General features: G+C 39.4%; 1 protein-coding gene across 4 annotated transcripts in view; it reads left to right on the top strand.

The window, feature by feature from the left end:
* LOC106086502 (potassium channel subfamily T member 1) overlaps positions 1 to 22400 on the top strand; it is a 692064-nt gene that overhangs the window by 653078 nt on the left and 16586 nt on the right. For 2 of the 4 annotated variants that reach the window (XM_059370101.1, XM_059370098.1), the window contains 6 exons: positions 173 to 278; positions 434 to 649; positions 795 to 958; positions 1064 to 1175; positions 1251 to 1436; positions 2907 to 3113. In XM_059370101.1, the coding sequence (XP_059226084.1) occupies positions 173 to 278; positions 434 to 649; positions 795 to 958; positions 1064 to 1175; positions 1251 to 1436; positions 2907 to 3113 (991 nt within the window). Of the gene's footprint in view, positions 1 to 172; positions 279 to 433; positions 650 to 794; positions 959 to 1063; positions 1176 to 1250; positions 1437 to 2906; positions 3114 to 21857; positions 22035 to 22400 lie in introns of all 4 variants that reach the window. The other 2 variants (XM_059370099.1, XM_059370100.1) reach the window with 2 other exon arrangements.

The following is a 22400-nucleotide window of genomic DNA, read 5'->3' as shown; positions in this document are numbered from 1 at the left end:
AGAAAAAGGGGAAAAAGTTTATAAAAATACCCATTAAAAAATATGTTGCCATGACGACAATGTTGAACTTCACATTGATACAATCAAAAGATTTACTTATACACCTCTCTTTCTCTCTCTCCATCTCTCTCTCTCTCTGTCTCTTTTGTTTATTGTTGTTCATTTTTTATAGCATCGTTAAAGGATTTCCGCCGGTATCACCGTTTATTGGTGTTAGTCCTACGCTCTGTTATTTGCTCAAGGAAAAGAAGCCTTTGTGTTGTCTGCAGTTGGCACAGGTAGGTGTTGCGCGTATGGCCCGTCCTCCCCCACCATCAAAGCCCTCTTAGGAATGATGAAGATGTGCCATTATTTTGTATTCATATTTGGTTTTTTTTTATGTCTCCCATATTTCCGTATTTCTTTTGTGTTGTTGTCATCTTCGGCGACATAGGTTTGCGAACATTGCAGCTATCGCAATGCCAAGGAGTATCAATGGCAGAATAAGACCATCATTTTGGCTGCCGATTATGCCTCGAATGGAATTTATAATTTCATCATACCTCTGCGGGCCCATTTCCGCTCAAAGACCTCTTTGAATCCCATAATTTTGCTGTTGGAACGAAGACCGGATGTGGCATTTTTGGATGCTTTATCATATTTTCCATTGGTAAGAGGGAGTAGCTGATGTAGCCATGCCAAATGTTTAGCATACTTTTAGGCGCTTTGCGTTTTAGTTAAATTTCATCATTTCTTTAGAAACAGTGATAATGGACATTTTGATATTGTTGTTGTTGTTTGATTTTTGTTTAAAGGTTTATTGGATGTTGGGTTCCATCGATTGCTTAGATGACCTGCTTAGAGCTGGCATTACTCTGGCCGAGAGTGTGGTGGTGGTGAATAAGGAGCTATCGAATTCAGCCGAAGAAGACTCTCTATCAGATTGTAATACAATTGTGGCCGTTCAGACAATGTTCAAGTAAAACTTTTAAACAAACATCACACTTAAGAAAATTGGCTAATTATTTTTCCAAAATTCGAAATTTGTTTTGTTTCTTCTCTTTTTCCTTCTCAACCCCCATAGATTCTTTCCCAGCATAAAAAGCATAACTGAGTTGTCGCAGAGCTCTAACATGCGTTTCATGCAATTTCGAGCTCATGACAAATATGCTTTGCATTTAAGTAAAATGGAAAAGGTAAGGCTTATGAAAGGATGTAACCTTTAAGTTTTATATATTTTTATATCTGTGTTATCTTCTTCCTCCTTGCAGCGAGAAAAGGAACGTGGCTCTCACATATCATACATGTTCCGCTTGCCATTTGCGGCCGGTGCCGTCTTCAGTGCCTCCATGTTGGATACTCTACTCTATCAGGCCTTTGTCAAGGATTATGTTATAACATTTGTGAGACTATTGCTGGGCATTGATCAAGCGCCGGGTAGTGGTTTCTTGACTTCGGTAAGTAAAGGAGAAAGAGGTGACAGAAAAAGTAAGCGTAAGTGGACAGACAAAAGAAAGAGACAAATTTTACTGTCTGAATAACGTTTTCATGAAGAAAAACTTCAATTCAGCTACCAATTAAGGTTTTTTTTATAAGAAAACTGAAATTCAATTCAGCTAGGGTTTTCTATAGGAAAACTTCAATTCAGCCCTTTCTTGACTTCGGTAAGTAAAGGAGAAAGAGGTGACAGAAAAAGTAAGCGTAAGTGGACAGACAAAAGAAAGAGACAAATTTTACTGTCTGAATAACGTTTTCATGAAGAAAAACTTCAATTCAGCTACCAATTAAGGTTTTTTTTATAAGAAAACTGAAATTCAATTCAGCTAGGGTTTTCTATAGGAAAACTTCAATTCAGCCCAGCTGAATTGGGTTTTCTATAGGAAAACTTCAATTCAGCCCAGCTGAATTGGGTTTTCTATAGGAAAACTTCAATTCAGCCCAGCTGAATGGGGTTTTCTATAGGAAAACTTCAATTCAGCCCAGCTGAATGGGGGTTTCTATAGGAAAACTTCAATTCAGCCCAGCTGAATGGGGGTTTCTATAGGAAAACTTCAATTCAGCCCAGCTGAATTGGGTTTTCTATAGGAAAACTTCAATTCAGCCCAGCTGAATGGGGTTTTCTATAGGAAAACTTCAATTCAGCCCAGCTGAATGGGGTTTTCTATAAGAAAACTTCAATTCAGCCCAGCTGAATGGGGTTTTCTATAGGAAAACTTCAATTCAGCCCAGCTGAATTGGGTTTTCTATAGGAAAACTTCAATTCAGCCCAGCTGAATTGGGTTTTCTATAGGAAAACTTCAATTCAGCCCAGCTGAATTGGGTTTTCTATAGGAAAACTTCAATTCAGCCCAGCTGAATGGGGTTTTCTATAGGAAAACTTCAATTCAGCCCAGCTGAATGGGGTTTTCTATAGGAAAACTTCAATTCAGCCCAGCTGAATGGGGTTTTCTATAAGAAAACTTCAATTCAGCCCAGCTGAATGGGGTTTTCTATAGGAAAACTTCAATTCAGACCAGCTGAATGGGGTTTTCTATAGGAAAACTTCAATTCAGCCCAGCTGAATTGGGTTTTCTATAGGAAAACTTCAATTCAGCCCAGCTGAATTGGGTTTTCTATAGGAAAACTTCAATTCAACCCAGCTGAATTGGGTTTTCGGTAGGAAAACTTCAATTCAGCCCTGCTGAATTGGGTTTTCAGTAGGAAAACTTCAATTCAGCCCCGCTGAATTGGGTTTTCTATAGCAAGACTTCAATTTAGACCATCTGAATTGGGTTTTCTATAGCAAGACTTCAATTTAGCCCATCTGAATTGGGTTTTCTATAGGAAAACTTATAAACAAAGAATGCAGTCTAGCTGAATTCTGGTTTTTATTTGTGAAGATTTTTTCTATTTTTTATTTTGTTTTTTTCCTCCATTTCTCATTTTAGATGCGCATTACCAAAGAGGACATGTGGATACGCACCTATGGCCGTTTATATCAAAAACTTTGTTCGACCACCTGCGAAATACCCATTGGCATCTATCGTACTCAGGATACTTCCAATACGGAAGCAACACATGTGAGTAATTCACCTGTAGACAAATGGGGACCATTTTCAGCTTTCGGAAAGCACTGTGTGCGCTTGCGGCCATCGGTGAGTCCAAGTCTTAAAGATGTGTTACTACGTACAACTAACACACACACACACAAACACTAGCTCACACTTTAACACACATTGAGACACGCTACATATGAAGAATACTAAAACTACTACCACCACTACTACTACTTACTACTGCCACTAAAACAATTCACCGCCTACGAATTGTCATGACACATAAGTGACTTTTATCACCCACACACACACATACACATGAAAAAACACCTTTTCTTGTTAAACTCTTTGGCGCGCTCTTTCTCTCTCTCTCTCTCCTTCTCTTTGTCACTTAATTCACATTTTATAAAAGACGCTACTTTTTCCCTACGGCTAACTTTACTTAATACTCATAACACCTCAAACACCATCACCACTATTACCACTACTGCTACTACTACAGCTATTGTTTTATTTCCTTACACTTTTACTATCAACTCATAATGTTCTGTTTTGGCCATTAGTGAACAATAATCGATCTATAAGTATTTTGAATCCATTAAATGAGATAATATTTATATAAGCATTTAGTACTACACTTAGTCATTGTAATCTAACCCAAATGCAAGGGCATTTTGTAGTGATTTCTTTAGTTTGTATGTTTGCTTTGTTTTTTTTATGTCATATTAAAATCAGTTTTGCCTTGGGAAATCGGGACAGTTTCAATCGACGGTTTGAAATTCATAAGACACCAAGAAGTAAGAGCGTGCTAAGTTCGGCCGAGCCGAATCTTATATACCCTCCACCATGGATCGCATTTATGGAGTTCTATGCGCGGTACCGCTTTTTAGGCAAACAAAGAATATTAAATAAGAACTGTTATGTTATTGGAGCTATATCAAGCTATAGTCTGATTCGGACCATAAATGAATGCTGAACATGGTAGAAGTCATTGTGTAATATTTCAGTTGATTCGGATAAGAATTGCGCCTTGTAGGGGCTCAAGAAGCAAAATCGGGAGATCGGTTTATACGAGAGCAGTATCAAGCTATTGATCGATTCACACCATATTAGACACGTATGTTGAAGGTCATGAGAGAAGCCGTTGCACAAAATTTCAGCCAAATCAGATGAGAATTGCGCCCTCTAGAGGCTCAAGAAGTCAAGATCCCCGATCGGTTTATATGGCATGCACCGATTTGCGCCATATGCACCGATTTGCGCCATACTGAGCACAGTTATTGGAAATCATAACAAAACACCTCATGTAGAATTTCAGCCAAATCGGATAAGAATTAAGCGCTCTATTGGCCCAAGAAGTCAAGATCCAAGATCGGTTTATATGGCAGCTTTACCAGATTATGAACCGATTTGAATCATACTTAACACAGTTGTTGAACGTGATACGAAAACACTACGTGCGAAATTTCACTCAAATCGGACGAGAATTGCGTCCTCTAGAGGCTCAAGAAGTCAAGACCCAAGATCGGTTTATATGGCAGCTAAAACAAAACATGGACTGATTTGAACCATATTTAGCACAGTTGTTGGAAGTGATACCAAAATACCACGTGCAAAATTTCATTCCAATCAGATAAGAATTGCGCCCTCTAGGGGCTCAAGAAGTCAAGACCCAAGATCGGTTTGTATGGCAGCTATATCAAAACATAGACCGATTTGGTCCATTCACAATCCCAACCGACCTACACTTATAAAAAGTATTTGTGCAAAATTTCAAGCAGCTAGCTTTACTCCTTCGAAAGTTACCGTTCTTTCGACAGGCAGACGGACGGACATGGCTAGATCGTACAAGTGTGCCAAGTATGGCTCAAATCGGTCCATAACCTGATATAGCTGCCATATAAACCGATCTGGGGACTTGACTTCTTGAGCTTCTGGAGGGCTCAATTCTTATCCGATTGGAATGAAATTTTGCACAACGTGTTCCGCTAAGACTTCCAAAAACTGTGCTAAGTAAGGTTCAGATCGATCCATAACCTGATATAGCTACCATTTAAACCGATCTTGGGTCTTGATTTCTTGAGCATCTAAAGGGCGCAATTCTTATCCGATTGGAATGAAATTTTGCACGAAGTACTCTGTTATGATATCTAGCAACTGTGCCAAGTATGGTTCAAATCGGTTAATAACCTGATATAGCTGCCATATAAACCGATCTTAAATCTTGACTTCTTGAGCCACTAGAGGTCGCAATTCTCATCCGATTTTAATTGTATTTTGCACGACGTGTTCTGTTATAATATCCAACAACTGCGTCAAGTATGGTTCAAATCGGTGCATAACCTGCTATAGCTGCCATATAAACCAATCTTGGGTCTTGACTTCTTGAACCTCTAGAGGGCGCAATTCTTATCCGATTGGAATGAAATTTTGCACAACGTATTTTGTTATGATATCCAACAATTGCGCCAAGTACGGTTTCAATCGGTCTATAACCTGACATATCTGCCATATTAACCGATCTGGGTTCTTGACTTCTTGAGCCACTAGAGGGCGCAATTATTATTCGATTTGCCTGAAATGTTGTATAACGGATCCTCTCATGACCATTAACATACTTGTTTATTATGGTCTGTATCCGTCTATAGCCTGATATAGCTCCCATATAAATCGATCTCTCTATTTTACTTCTTGAGCCCCCAAAGAGCGCAATTCTTATTCAAATTGGCTGACATTTAACACAGGTCTCCAACATATAATTTAATTGTGGTCCGAACTGGACCATATTTTGATATCGCTCTAATAGCAGAGCAAATCTTATCGTTTGTCCTTTTTTTGCCTAAGAAGAGATGCCGGGAAAAGAACTCGACGAATGCGATCCATGGTGAAGGGTATATAAGATTCGGCCCGGCTGAACTTAGCACGCGTTTACTTTTTATTATTTTTTCTTTCTGAAAGGTTTTTTTTCATTAAATTCCAACACTCCCTTTGTTATCCATTATTTGGTTAAATAGGAAAATTACAGACAGAATATCATTGCCTTCATGTGTTAAATTCTATGGTCCAAGCAAGAAATCTAATTCAGAATCCCGTAACACTACAGCATGACAAATTCAAGTACTGGTCTTCATAAGTTGAATTCCATAGTCCCAGTATGGAATCTAATTCAGAATTCCGTTACACTTCAGAATAACAAAACCATGTGCTGGTCTTGACATTTCTTCTTTTTTCTGTGTTGTCCTGCCATGACAAATTTAAGAGCGAATACACATGTTGTCATCTCGATGGACAACTGACATCAGTTTCATCCTTTTAAGTCCAGACATTCATTTGGGAGACATTGTTGCGTCTTTTTGCGTAACTCTTTTTTGTTGTTGGTTTTCTTCCTGTTACTCTTTTTTGTCCTTCAAAAGCTTAATTTAATTTTCTTAACGTCTATGTACAAAGTGCTATTCTTGTTTTATGTCCTTTGATTCAATTTGATCCTTTTTGTTTTTTTTTTTCTTTTTTCCTGGCTTTGGCCATAGAAATGTCCTTGCATTTAAAAATGTTTCAAAATATACGCAATCACACACATTTACACACATCTCGTAGGACAACCGTATACATGAAACATGAAATGTAGACAAAGTAAAAAATTAGAAAAAAAAACCAAATTTTCCCTTCAACTACAAGAAGTCTTTAATAGAAAGAATTTATGGGAAATTTCAAATGTATAAAATATATGCGATTCTCCACCTTGTAGCAAGTGAATGATATCCTTGATGAATCTATAACTATCACTTTTTTAAAATTTGTACTATAAATATAGATTTTTAGATTTTTCTTTTTTCAATTGGTTCTCTATGAAATATGAAAAGTTATTCTCCATAGCTGTCATTACCTATCGAAACAGTTTCTTGTACGAAACCAAAGTGAACACCTACAAGAGTAAAACATTTTTCTGCATAAATTAGCTTTTTAATTGTTTGCTTACATTTTTTCATAATTCTACTACTAACCAATTTTAAAATACCTAATAATTATATATGAAAAAAATATATAAAAATTTTTTTTTATGTTAAATCTCAGAGCATTTAGGGGAGTTGTATGACTACTGTACAAATTTTGCTATATCCCAAGCAAATGTTTTTTATTTATATTATTTTTTAAAACAAACCTATCTTATGATAAATTTAAATATTAACAAGTAAAAAGGCATTAAGTTCGGCCGGGCCGAACTTTGGATACCCACCACCTCAGGTATATATGTAAACCCCCTTTCGTCACAATCCGTTGAAAATTGGATAACTTATGCACCGAAATTCGGCACGGAGTGGCCTTAAAAATATAATTCACTGTTGAATTTTGATTTTCAAATCACAACAAAATCGGGAAATAAATAAAGCTTTTATGAGCTTCAGACCCTTAACCGACATATCGGTCTAAATGACAGCTATATCGAAATACAGTCCGACTTTTACCATATTTGGGTCGGATGGAGGGTGGCCTAAAACTACTCACTGTTTCAAATTTCAGTGAAATCGGTTAAAAAATAAAGCTTTTAGGGGCTTCAGACCCTTTATCGGCATATCGGTCTATAAGGAAGCTATATCTAAATATAGTACGATCTGAACCGTATTTGGGTCAGATACCTAAAACTACTCACTGTTTAAAAGTTCAGCAAAATCCGGTGAAAAATGAAGTTTTTATGGGCATTAGACCCTTTATCGGAAAATCGGTCTATATGGCAGCTATATCTAAATATAGTCCAATCTGAATCATATTTGGGTCAGATACCGGGAGGCCTAAAACTACTCACTGTTTGAAATTTCAGTGAAATTGGATAAAAAATAATGCTTTTATGGGCTTCAGACCCTTTATCGGCAGATCGGTCTATATGGCAGCTATATCTAAATATAGTCCGATCTGAACCATATTTGAGTCCTATGCTAGGAGGCCTAAAATAACTCACTTCTTAAAATTTCAGTGAAATCGGTTAAAAAATAAAGCTTTTAGGGGCTTCCGACCCTTTATCGGCAGATCGGTCTATATGGCAGCTATATCTAAATATAGTCCGATCTGAACCATATTTGGGTCAGATACCGTGAGGCCTATAAATACTCACTGTTTAAAAATTGGGTAAAAAATTAAGTTTTTATGGGCATTAGACCCTTTATCGTAAAATCGGTCTATAAAGCAGGTATATCCAATTATGGTCCCATTTGGCCCGTTTTAGAACTTAACCAGCGTACATCAAAAAGAACGATGGAAAAATGATTCCGACCATCAAGTGTCCCAAAATACTTGGCGTCACATTTGACAACTCTTACACATTCTCCCCACATGCCACAGCAATCTGCGACAAAAGTCAAAAGTAGAAACAAGGTACTCAAGTCACTTGGCAGCAGACAAAGAAACCTTGTTGACCACGTACAAAGCAATTGGCCGGTCTGTGGTAAGTTATGCAGCGCCAGTGTGGTCTCGTCAACTTTGTGACACACAGTGGAATAATATTCAGATCTGTCAGAATGCCGCCCTCCGAACTGCGACGAGCTGTCTCATCAGTTCTCATGTGGACCACCTCCATCAGGAGAAAAAGATCCTACCAGGGCGAAGACATAACTGCATGCTGTCTAAGCAATACCTTTTGGGCTGTTTTCGCGGAAACCATCCAAATCATCATCTTGTGGATAGATATCCAACGCCCAGAAGCCTAAAGGTAGATCTACATGATCTAGATCATGAGGTTCAGCGCTACAAGAGAGAACCTCTAGATCAAGCGGCATATCAAGCGGGTCTAAACAACATTCATGCAAACACGGTAGCAGATTCGGTAATTGGCTACCGGGTGAATGTTGTTCTTGGAGAACGACTGCCACCCATTGCACCCGAAGAAATCGACCTCCCCCGGCAAACCAGAGTAGTTCTGGCTCAATTACGTTCCGGCAGATGCAGCCGCCTCACAGAGCTAGGATTGATGCCGACGTGCAAGATGTATGTCCCGATTGTAACCGGGGATCGCACGATACATGTCACCTGTTTAACTGCCCGGCCAGACCCACTCGACTCAGATCCAGGTACCTGTGGACGCACCCCATCTTAGTCGCAGAGTTCCTGGGTCTAGACACTCAACAGAATCAAGCAGACGAAAGATAGAACATAATAAACTGATAAAGGGTCTAAAGCCAGATAAAGGGTCTAAAGCCCATAAAAGCTTTGTTGTTTAACCGATTTCGCCGAATTTTGAAACAGTAAGTAGTTTAACGCCTCCTAATATAGGACCCAAATATGGTTCAGATCGGACTATATTTAGATATAGCTGTCATATAGACCGATCTGCCAATAAAGGGTCTAAAGCCCATAAAAGCTTTGTTGTTTAACCGATGTCGCTGAAATTTGAAACAGAAAGCAGTTTTACGCCTCCTAACATAGGACCCAAATATGGTCCATATCGGACTATATTGATATATAGCTGCCATATATACCGACCTGCCGATAAAGGGTCTGAGGCCCATAAAAGCTTTATTTATTACCCAATTTCGCTGAAATTTGAAATAGTAAGTAGTTTTACGCCTTCTAACTTTGGACCCAAATATGGTCCATATCGGACTATATTTAGATATAGCTGCCATTTATACCGATCTTCCGATTAAGGGTCTGAAGCCCATAAAAGCTTTATTTTTTAACCGATTTCGTTGAAATTTGCAACATAGGCTTATTTTAAGCTTCCTGCCATCCGATCTAAATATGGTACAGATCGGACTATATTTAGATATAGCTGCCATATATACCTATCTCCTGATAAAGGGTCTGAAGCCCATAAAAGCTTTATTTATTGCCCGATTTCCGTGAAATTTGAAACGGTGTGTAGTTTCAGGCCACCCGCCATTCGACACAAATATTGTAAAAATCGGACTATATTTAAATATAGCTGCTATATAGACCGATCTCCAGTTAAAGGGTCTAAAGCTCATAAAAGCTTTATTTATAACCCGATTTTGTTGAAATTTTAAATACATTATTCAATAGTGACTTATATTTTTTTTAGACCACTCAATGTCCGTGCCGAACTTGGGTGCATAAGTTATCCAATTTTCACCGGATTGTGACAAAATGGGCGTTTACATATATACCCGAGGTGGTGGGTATCCAAACTTCGACCCGGCCAAACTTAATACCTTTTTACTTGTTTTTATGGTGAGGCGTCTCCAAGGCACTTAGTCCCAATAACACTGTGATAAAAAATCATAAGAGAAAACCTTGTGTAAAACTTTGTATGGATCGGTTAAGAAATGGCCAAATTATTGCAGTATTACTAACCAGTAAGGAAGGGCAAAAGTCGGACGGTGCCGACTGTAAAATACCCCACACCTACCCTATAAGTACAATGTGGAAGCTATATATCCAATTCTGAAGCAATTTTGATGGATTTCGGCCGATGTTTTAAGATGGGTTATTAAACAATTCCTATCAAATTTCGAGCAAATATGTTCAAACTGTAATAACTACGGTTGACAAATGACAACATTGTTGCAAATTACCCAAAATCTAACGAACATATATATGGGAGCTATATCTTATTCTAAACCGATTTCGAGCAAACTTCTCAGATAATGTGGTAGTCGTCGAGGAAAGCGTTGTGCAAAATATTGGCAAGATTGGTCAAACAATGCGCTTGCAATGGCTCTTGGGGTGGAAATCTGGCGATATATATATATATGACAGCTATATCTAAATCTGAACCGATTTCCATGAAATTCACCAGTAGTATTAAGAGTTATAAGAAAATCCTTATTGCAAAATTTCGACAGAATCGGATAACAAAAGATCCCATTTTTTTACAATATTTCTCAAAATCGGGCAAACATATATATGAGACCTATATCTAAATCTGAACCGATTTCGCGCAAACTCCTCAGATACTGTGGCAGTCGTCAAGAAAAGGTTTTTGCAAAATGTTGGCAAGATGGATCAATAAATGCGATTGCTGTGACTCTAGAAGTTAAAATCGGGCGATATATAATATATATGAGAGCTATATCTAAATCTGAACCGATTTCCATAAAATTCACCAGCAATATTGAGAGTCAAGAGAAAATCCCTCCTGCCGACTTTCGAGAGAATCGGTTAATGACAATTTTATTGCATTATTACTGAAAATCGGACGAACATATATATGGGAGCTATATCCAGATCTGAACCGATTTTGACCAAACTCTATGTATATTGTGGTAGTCGTCGAGGAAAGCGCTGTGCCATATTTTGGGAAGATTGGTCCATAAATGCGCTTGCAGTGGCTCTAGAAGTTAAAATCGGGCGATATATATATATGAGAGCTATATCTAAATCTGAACCGATTTCCATGAAATTCACCAGTAATGTCGGGAGACGTAAAAAACTCCTTCGTGCCAAATTTCGAGATAATCGGTTAACAAATGACTATTTTATTGCATTATTACTGAAAATCGGACGAACATATATATGGGAGCTATACCCAAATATGAACCGATTTTTTCCAATTTCAATAGGCCAAAAAAGATACTTGTTCCAAATTTTAAGACGATGAAAAGTGCAAGCTGTACTTTGTACACAAATTAACATGGACAGACGGACGGACAGACAGACATAGCTAACTCGAATCAGAAAGTGATTTTGAGTCGATCGGTATACTTTTCAATGGGTCTATCTCTCTTCCTTTTGGGTATTACAAACAAATTCACTATATTATACTAAAGTGGTGTATGGTATAAATATTGGTTGCCCAAAAAGTAATTGCGGATTTTTTAAAAGAAAGTAAATGCATTTTTATAAAACTTAGAATGAACTTTAATAAAATATACTTTTTTTTACACTTTTTTTCTAAAGCAAGCTAAAAGTAACAGCTGATAGCTGACAGAAGAAAAAATGCAATTATAGAGTCACAAGCTGTGAAAAAATTTGTCAACGCCGACTATATGAAAAATCAGCAATTACTTTTTGGGTAACCAAATATTTAAGCTATAATAAACATTGATAATATCATGTTGATAACGTCTTAAATTGAGTTGATTAATATTTTAAAACTAATATTATACCCACCACCGAAGGATGGGGGTATATTCATTTTGTCATTCCGTTTGCAACACATCGAAATATCCATTTCCGACCCTATAAAGTATATATATTCTTGATCAGCGTGAAAATCTAAGACGATCTAGACATGTCCGTCCGTCTGTCCGTCTGTCCGTCTGTCTGTTGAAATCACGCTACAGTCTTTAAAAATAGAGATATTGAGCTGAAATTTTGCATAGATTCTTTTTTTGTCCATAAGCAGGTTAAGTTCGAAGATGGGCTATATCGGACTATATCTTGATATAGCCCCCATATAGACCGATCCGCCTATTTAGGGTCTTAGGCCCATAAAAGCCACATTTATTATCCGATTTTGCTGAAATTTGGGACAGTGAGTTGCGTTGGGCCCTTCGACATCCTTCGTCAATTTGGCTCAGATCGGTCCAAATTTGGATATAGCTGCCATATAGACCGATCCTCAGATTTAGGGTCTTAGGCCCATAAAAGCCACATTTTATATCCGATTTGATTGAAATTTGGCACAGTGAGTTGTGTTAGGCCCTTCAACATTCCTCGTCAATTTGGCCCAGATCGGTTCAGATTTGGATATAGCTGCCATATAGACCGATCTTCCGATTTATGGTCTTAGGCCCATAAAAGCCACATTTATTATCCGATTTTGCTGAAATTTGGGACAGTGAGTTGCGTTAGGCCCTTCAACATCCTTCGTCAATTTGGTCCAGATCGGTCCAAATTTGGATATAGCTGCCATATAGACCGATCCTCCGTTTTATGGTCTTAGGCCCATAAAAGCCACATTTTTTATCCGATTTTGCTGAAATTTGGGACAGTGAGTTGCGTTGAGCCCTTCGACATTCTTCGTCAATTTGGCCCAGATCGGTCCAAATTTGGATATAGCTGCCATATAGACCGATCCTCCGTTTTATGGTCTTAGGCCCATAAAAGCCACATTTATTATCCGATTTTGCTGAAATTTGGGACAGTGATTTGCCTTAGGCCCTTCGATATCTTTCTTCTATTTGGCCCTGATCGGTCCAGATTTGGATATAGCTGCCATATAGACCGATCTTTCGATTTAAGGTTTTGGGCTCATAAAAAGCGCATTTATTGTCCGATGTCGCCGAAATTTGGGACAATGACTTGTGTTGGGCCCTTCGATATTTGTCTTCAATTTGGCTCAGATCGGTCCAGATTTGGATATAGCTGCCATATAGAGCGATCTCTCGGTTGAACAATGACTTGTAGTTATAAGCATTTGGTCTAAATCGGATGATATCTATAGAGCTGCTATGGGGCCTAAGGTATGCATTTTTCACTGGATTTTGATGAAATGTGGTTCACATATATACCCGAGGTGGTGGGTATCCAAAGTTCGGCCCGGCCGAACTTAACGCCTTCTTACTTGTTTTCAAAAAGATTTATAATTTTTTGCCATCATTATTTATTTTTCTTCCCCTCTTCAGTAGAGACATACATTTTCTCTTCAGAGAATTAGATCGTATAACTCACTCTCTATTAGTTAAATGCTCTGAGATTTAAGAAAAATTTTCTTAAATTATCTTCTACATTTTCTACTTTGTTATACTTTACTACCAAGAAATGCTTATGAACAGCTCTGTCTCGATTTTTTACTCTATCTTTACAACTCGCTAATGCGTCTTCTTCTTCTTCTTCCTGCCCTCACTTTCTTTTTTGTCCATTTCCAATGTCCAATCATCATACATAATACATTTATCGAATTGTTTGAATTTTCGGATGATTTTGAATATAAGTTTTAATGGAACTTTGCTCTACTTCAATTTGGTTTTTTTGTTTTTGTCTACTTCGCCTATGTCTTTGTCATGGTCTCCTATACTTCTACTTTGCCTACTATGTACAGATATATATAATCAATATTTATTCTATTATGCCTTTTCGTTTTTCTTATGTCCTTAATTATAATCAAATATTATTTTATACTTTGTCAGCGACATTATTATTGTTTGTCTGTATATGTACATCGAAACACACAGACATGCAAACATTTTTATACTAGCAAACATTAGAGGTCTCCTTGAATTTATGTATACAACAGTAACAGCAACAACAACAAAAACAACGAAATGTACAGCAACATTATAACAATGAATTCAGCCCGCCAATAAAAAAAAGTTAAGCTCTCCCTCTCTCTCTCACTCTCTCTCCTTTTAAATTCGAAATGAAAAGAAAGTCATCTAGTATGACAAAAATTTTGTTAAATAAACTTTTTTGTCTCGCTTAAGTTTACCCCACCTTCACACACATACTCAGAGAAAGCAGTCAAACGGGCAAAGTTCTCCCCGGGGGGGCTGGGAGTGTTATCATAATTGATCGTCTTGATGATGAGTAATTGATTTACTTATGGCACAGCATTGACATTCTCTCATATACACCAACATCCATACACCACCTCATGCAGGGACTAGTAATAAACGCCTTAGAGCTCCGACAAACTTAATAGGCGGGGGGGGGGGGAGTAAGGACAGACAAAGAAACAACCACTTAACATCACTTTCCAAACAGACACGACACAACACAACACCATACTAAACTATGCACACACACACATACGCACACACACACACACACTGACTGACTACTTTACCTGTTCAAAATCGACCACATGAAAGATAGGCCTATCAAGAGCCTGAAAACACTCGTCTTCTCATTGAGATGACTAATTAAATGTCATGCATATTTGCATTGAACTGAAATGAAAGAGAGGCACTTTAAATGGCCACAACAGCCAAACACTTGAAATTAAATGGGAAATATTTTAATATTTCAATTAAACACTTTCACACTCACACACATGCACACACTCGCGCAAACATAGAACAATGAAATCTTTTGAACATCACAAATAGTCACACAACTACAAAAACAACAAGAACAATAACAACTACAGTTAAAAAAGCAACAACAACCACAAACGTACATCATTATATTGGACTTTAACTGATAATAACGCACACGCACGCAGTGAGTCCTTTGCCTTCGCCTATATTTTGAAGAGTCCGTCCTTCTACTTTCGCTCTCTCTCTCTCGCTCTCTGTCTCTCTCTCTCTCTAAAACTGTCCCTCTTACCACCATCACTACTAATACTCCTACTACTGTTGTACTTTCATCATTTGTTCTGTGTGTTTCTCAAATTAAAAAAAAAAACCAAAAATCATTCATAAATGTTCTTGTTGTTGTGTTTAAAATGTTTCGATTAAAAAAAAAAACTCAATAAGAAAAAACCAAGAAAACCAAAATAAAACAAAAAAACATTAATTAATTAATTAATTGAACGTTAGTGTTAACATGTTGTGAATTTATGCATATTTTATCAACAAAAAATCCCCAACCAACCTATGACAATGGCACACTTAAAACACTTTCATGTCCTTTTAATTTGATGTACGTTGAGTTTAAAACACACTCCCAGTGTGTTTGTATGTGTGCATGCATTTTCTTTTTTCATTACTGAACACTTTTTTCCCTGTACATGAGCCCTATGGAAAGTTTTTTTTTTTTACAGTGCCTCTTTTGTTTTTCTTTAAAGTTTGTTGTTGTTTATGCTCTGCGTTTCACTTGGCTAGTGATGAGATTTCATTTTAAAAAAATCTTTTTTTTTTCTTTATTATGTTTGCCGTTGTTATTGATTGTCAACATCAATGTGTCAATTGTAATGGAAAAACATTGTAAATCAATTATGTCAACATATACGCACATATCCTTATGCATGTGTGAGTAGATATTATGAGGATGTAACGAAATAATAACTTGGATGGAAAAAAGAAAGGCTTAACAAGTAAAAGCGCATTAAGGGAGATCGTTTAATAGGCGGGCTACATTAGGTTAAGGACCGTTTTAGAGCATACTCGTCGTCATAATGCAAAATTTTAGACAAATTAAATAAAAATTGTGGACTCCAGAGGCTCAAGAAGACTTAAAACATGAACCGATTTGACCTACTTAAGGATGGACTTAAGGATGGACGGAAAAACACACAGAAAAATGGATAGAAGGATGGGCAGAAAGAAGGACAGAAGGATGGACTGAAAGACGGACCATATAATAACATGAGGACGAACGGAAGGGCGGAAAGAAGGGTTGATAGGAGAACGGACGAAATAATAGCCCTCAGGGCGAATATAAGAACTGACAGGAAGAACGACAAAAGAATGAACAAAAGAACGGACAGAAGAACGGACAGAAGTACGGACAAAGGGACAGAAGAAAAAACAGACAGAAAGACGAACTAAAGGAAGGAAATGCAGAAAGGCAGGACGGAGGAAATAACAGATGCAGGGCAAACACTTGGACGGAAAGGAGGCATGACAGAAGAACGGACAGGAAAAACGACAGAAGAAGGGAGAGCTTCTCTCCCGATGATATAACGGACAGAACGACGTACAGAAGGGTGCAGGAAATAATTGACAGGAGGGCATACAGAAGCGCAGACAGAAAAAGGGACAAATGAACAGACAGAAGGACGGACAGAAGAACAGACAGAAGAAGGGAGAGCTTCTCTCCGGATGATATAACGGATAGAACGACGTAAAGAAGGGTGCAGGAAATAATTGACAGAAAGGCACACAGAAGCGCGGACAGAAAAAAAGGAAGGACAGAAGAACAGACAGAAGGACGGACAGAAGGACGGACAGAAGAACGGACAGAAGAACAGACAGAAGGACGGACAGGACGACAGACAGAAGGACGAAGGACGGACAGGAGGACGAAGAACGGACAGAAGAACGGACAGAAAAACGGACAGAAGAACGGAGAAGAGGACGAAGGGGGACAAGAGGACGGACAGGAGGATGAAGGACGGACAGGAGGACGAAGGACGGACAGGAGGACGAAGGACGGACAGGAGGACGAAGGATGGACAGGAGGACGAAGGACGGACAGGAGGACGAAGGACGGACAGGAGGACGAAGGACGGACAGGAGAACGAAGGACGGACAGGAGGACGAAGGACGGACAGGAGGACGAAGGACGGACAGGAGGACGAAGGACGGACAGGAGGACGAAGGATGGACAGGAGGACGAAGGACGGACAAGAGGACGAAGAACGGACAGGAGGACGAAGGACGGACAGGAGGACGGACAGGAGGACGGACAGGAGGACGGACAGGAGGACGGACAGGAGGACGGACAGGAGGACGGACAGGAGGACGGACAGGAGGACGGACAGGAGGACGGACAGGAGGACGGACAGGAGGACGGACAGGAGGACGGACAGGAGGACGGACAGGAGGACGGACAGGAGGACGGACAGGAGGACGGACAGGAGGACGGACAGGAGGACGGACAGGAGGACGGACAGGAGGACGGACAGGAGGACGGACAGGAGGACGGACAGGAGGACGGACAGGAGGACGGACAGGAGGACGGACAGGAGGACGGACAAGAGGACGGACAGGAGGACGGACAGGAGGACGGACAGGAGGACGGACAGGAGGACGGACAGGAGGACGGACAGGAGGACGGACAGGAGGACGGACAGGAGGACGGACAGGAGGACGGACAGGAGGACGGACAGGAGGACGGACAGGAGGACGGACAGGAGGACGGACAGGAGGACGGACAGGAGGACGGACAGGAGGACGGACAGGAGGACGGACAGGAGGACGGACAGGAGGACGGACAGGAGGACGGACAGGAGGACGGACAGGAGGACGGACAGGAGGACGGACAGGAGGACGGACAGGAGGACGGACAGGAGGACGGACAGGAGGACGGACAGGAGGACGGACAGGAGGACGGACAGGAGGACGGACAGGAGGACGGACAGGAGGACGGACAGGAGGACGGACAGGAGGACGGACAGGAGGACGGACAGGAGGACGGACAGGAGGACGGACAGGAGGACGGACAGGAGGACGGACAGGAGGACGGACAGGAGGACGGACAGAAGGACGGACAGGAGGACGGACAGGAGGACGGACAGAAGGACGGACAGAAGGACGGACAGGAGGACGTAGAACGGACAGGAGGACGAAGGACCGACAGGAGCACGAAGGACGGATACGAAGGAGGACAAAGGACGAAAAGAAGGTCAAAGAACAGACAGGAAGAGGAAGGACGAAAAGGAGGTCGAAGGACGGACAGGAGGACGAAGGATCGACAAGAGGACGAAGGACGGACAGGAGGATGAAGGACGGACAGGAGGACGAAGGACGGACAGGAGGACGAAGGACGGACAGGAGGACGAAGGACGGACAGGGGGACGAAGGACGGACAGGAGGACGAAGGACGAAAAGGAGGACGAAGGACGGACAGGAGGACGAAGGACAGGAGGACAAAGGACAGGAGGACAAAGGACAGGAGGACAAAGGACAGGAGGACAAAGGACAGGAGGACAAAGGACAGGAGGACGAATGACAGGACGAACAGGAGGAAGGACAGGAGGAAGGACAGGAGGACAAAGGAGAGGAGGACGAAGGAGAGGAGGACAAAGGACAGGACGACGAAGGACAGAAGGATGAAGGACAGGAGGACGAAGGATAGGACCCCCATCCTTCGGTTGTGGGTATAATATATATACACTGTAGGATCTCATCAAAAGTAGCCGATCTGACATATAGATGGCGGTAGTAGTGCGAATTTTTTTTTTTCGTTACACAGCAATAGCAATTGTGCAGTGTGTTGTAACAGTCTTTCGATCACCTCATAGCTTTTTTATACCCACCACCTTAGGATGGGGGTATACTTATCTAGTCATTCCGTTTGTAACACATCGAAATATTGGTCTAATGCCCCATAAAATATATATACTCTTGATCACCATGACATTTTAAGGCGTTATAGCCATGTCCGTCCGTCTGTCTGTTTGTGAAAAGCATGCTAAATTTCGAAAGACTAAAGCTAAACACTAGAAATTTTGCACAAATACTTCATATTAATGTATGTCCATATATAGGTGTAGCTCCATTATAAGCCGATATCCCGATTATACTTCTTAAGCCTCTAGAGAGCTCATATCTTTTTCTTCGTCGCTGAAATTTTGTTTGTCTTTGTTAAGTCGGTGGGCTACTTTTGAGACCACCCTCATAGGTCACATTTAGTATACTCCCCATCCTACAGTTCTGGTAGCATTTATTTGTTTAACGAACCATAGAAATTGCTCATACCATACAAATAGGACCTCCACATATGCGACATTCACCAATTTTCGTTACACCCTTTTAAAGTTTATACATGCATTTTTAAAATAACGTTTTATCTGTTTACCTTGCTGTTGATAACTTATGATGTTACGCTGAGAATTAATGCCAGAGTTCGAAATTTTTTATTTCTTTGCTAAAGCTTTTTCTGTTTGACCCTTTAAGTCACATTTGAGTAGGATAAAAGTAATTAAACTTCAATGGTTTTTTCAACCATTGCCGTCGCATGAGCAGTTTAAAATTTACAGGGTGCGTCAGAGAAACTTACTTATTTGAAAAAACTCCCGGATATAGCTGCTATTTAGACTGATCTGCCGATAAAGGGTCCGAAGCCCATAAAAGCTTTATTAATTATCCGATTTCGCTGAAATTTCAAACAGTGAGTAGTTTGAGGCCTCCCAACATGGGACCCAGATATGGTTCAGATCGGACTATATTTAGGTATAGCTACCATATAGACCGATCTGCCGATAAAGGGTCTGAAGCCCATAAAAGCTTTATTTTTTGTCCGATTTCGTTAAAATTTCAAACAGTGAGTAGTTTTACGCCTCCAAAAATCCGACCTAAATATGGTTCATATCGGACTATATTTAGATATAGCTACCATATAGACCGGTCTGCTAATAAAGGGTCTAAAGCCCATAAAAGCTTTATTTTGTATCCGATTTTGCAGAGATTTGAAGCAGTGAGTAGTTTTAGGCCTCCCAATATGGGACCCAGATATGGTTCAGATCGGACTATATTTAGGTATAGCTACCATATAGACCGATCTGCCGATAACGGGTCTGAAGCCCATAAAAGCTTTATTTTTTATCCGATTTCGCTGAAATTTCAAACAGTGGGTAATCTTGAGTATTCCAATATCCGACCCAAATATAGTTCAGATCGTACTATATTTAGATATAGCTACCATATAGACCGATCTCCCGATAAAGAGTCTGAATCCGATAAAAGCTATATTTTTTAACCAATTTCACTGAAATTTAAAACAGTGAGTAGTTTTAGGCGTCCCAACATGGGACCCAGATAGGGTTCAGATCGGACTATATTTAGGTATAGCTACCATATAGACCGATCTGCCGATAAAGGGTCTGAAGCCCATAAAAAGCGCATTTATGATCCGATTTTGCCAAAATTGTGGACAGTGAGTTGTGTTAGGCCTTTCGACATTCTTCTTCAGTTTGGCCTAGATCTATCCAGATTTGGATATAGCTGCCATATAGACCGATCTCTCGATTTAAGGTTTTGGGCTCATAAAAGGCGCATTTATTGTCCGATGTCGCCGAAATTTGGGACAGTGAGTTGTGTTAGGCCTTTCGACATCCTTCTTCAGTTAGGCCCAGATCGGTTATGATTTGAATATAGCTGCCATATAGACCGATCTCTCGATTTAAGGTTTTGGGGTCATAAAAAGCGCATTTATTGTCCGATTTCGCCGAAATTTGGGACAGTGAGTTAAGTTAAACCCCTCGACATACTTCTGCAATATGGCATAGATCGATTCAGATTTGGATATAGCTGCCATATAGATCGATCCGCCGATTTAAGGTTTTGGGCCCATAAAAGGCGCATTTATCGTCCGATGTCGCCGAAATTTGGGACAGTGAGTTGTGTTAGGCTCTTCGAAATTTTTCTGCAACTTGGCCCAAATCGGTCCAGATTTGGATATAGCTACCATATAGACCGATATCTCGATTTAAAGTCTTTCCTATACAAATGCCTTAAACATTTCTTACCACTCAGATCAACAGATAGAAAGTAGAAATTTTGTCGCCGTTTGACCCACTGTGCATCGGGTTAGATAATATTTGGTATTTAGTATATACCAAAACGAAAAAAATTATAAAAAAAAACCATTTCTCATTTATAGCGTGGGACAGTCTAAAATATATATAATTTCCTAACTTTGTCATTCAATGGTAAACGGAATAAAAACATTACAATTTTAATTAGATTAAAATAGAATGGTTTTTCTATACACATTAAATCATTGCGATTTTAATACAGCATAAATAAAAACATTTTTAAATGTCATAAATGTTTAAAAGCACGATAATTTAATTGTGTTATAAAGTTTTTTTTAAACACATGTTCAACCGCTTGTAGTTGTAAAGCATTTTCAGCTTGCTTTTAAATGTTACTTGCACACTTAACACATATTCGCTAAATATTTGTTTTGATAAATGACTCGTTTTTAGGTCAAATTCGCCACATACATTTCTTCCCATGCTTGCCAGGCACTTATTGACATTTTTTTTAAGTACAACCCATAGTAATAGTTTAGTGATTAACATTTAGTCCATGACCCCGAAAAAAGAAAAGCTTTTAAAAGCATCTCTCGACAATCCATTAAATTTAATGATATTACATTTAATTAAACAAACAATATTGCCTTCATGATGTTTGACATAATCATTTTGTATTTAAATTTCATTGGCCATTCGTTAATACTAACCTCTCCTCCTACAACTCGAATCAAATCGAACAAAAAAACAAACCAATCGTAACACCCAAATGTGTCAAAAAAAAACAAAACTAAACCAAACGAAATCGTTCATTGAAAAACAAACAAAAAATCACAAAATGATTACGATTGTCGTCACACAAAAAAAAGTATGATGAGGATACCACTGTTACGCCAGATTCGGGTAAAGATAGTAAGGAAGTATTGCACAGTGTTACATATCGACCACCATCATCGGGTGGCCCTCATACCCATCATAGTGGCCATCCACAACACCATAAATCAACCAATTGTCTGGGTGGATGTTCCGATCGCAAAGGATCTTCAGTAAGTACAAACAACAATAAAAGTTAACAAATAGTAAAAACCCGAAAGCACCACGCACCTCAATTGAAAACCCCTTCACGTATTATTTTTAAGGATCAACATCAAGTGGTTCAGAGATTTTACATTCAAAATTCCTTTCAATAACATAGTCAAAGTGTTTAAATAATTAAAAAAAAAATAACACAATGCGAAATTTAAAAATATTTTTGTTAGCCACAAACATTCAATATTTCGCAGCAAACTATTAGGCATCGTTTATTGTGGTTGGCTCCATGAAAGTGCCATAGCATACACTTTACGTTTAGTCACAAACATATTGACATATTCGTTTCAGGGCATAAACGTGTTGAGTGTAACTATTATATG

This window comes from Stomoxys calcitrans, chromosome 5 (genome assembly GCF_963082655.1).
Source record: "Stomoxys calcitrans chromosome 5, idStoCalc2.1, whole genome shotgun sequence".
Classification (NCBI taxonomy): Eukaryota; Metazoa; Arthropoda; class Insecta; order Diptera; family Muscidae; genus Stomoxys; species Stomoxys calcitrans.
Note: the sequence above shows the minus strand (reverse complement) of the source record. Positions and strands in the feature narration are given on the sequence as shown.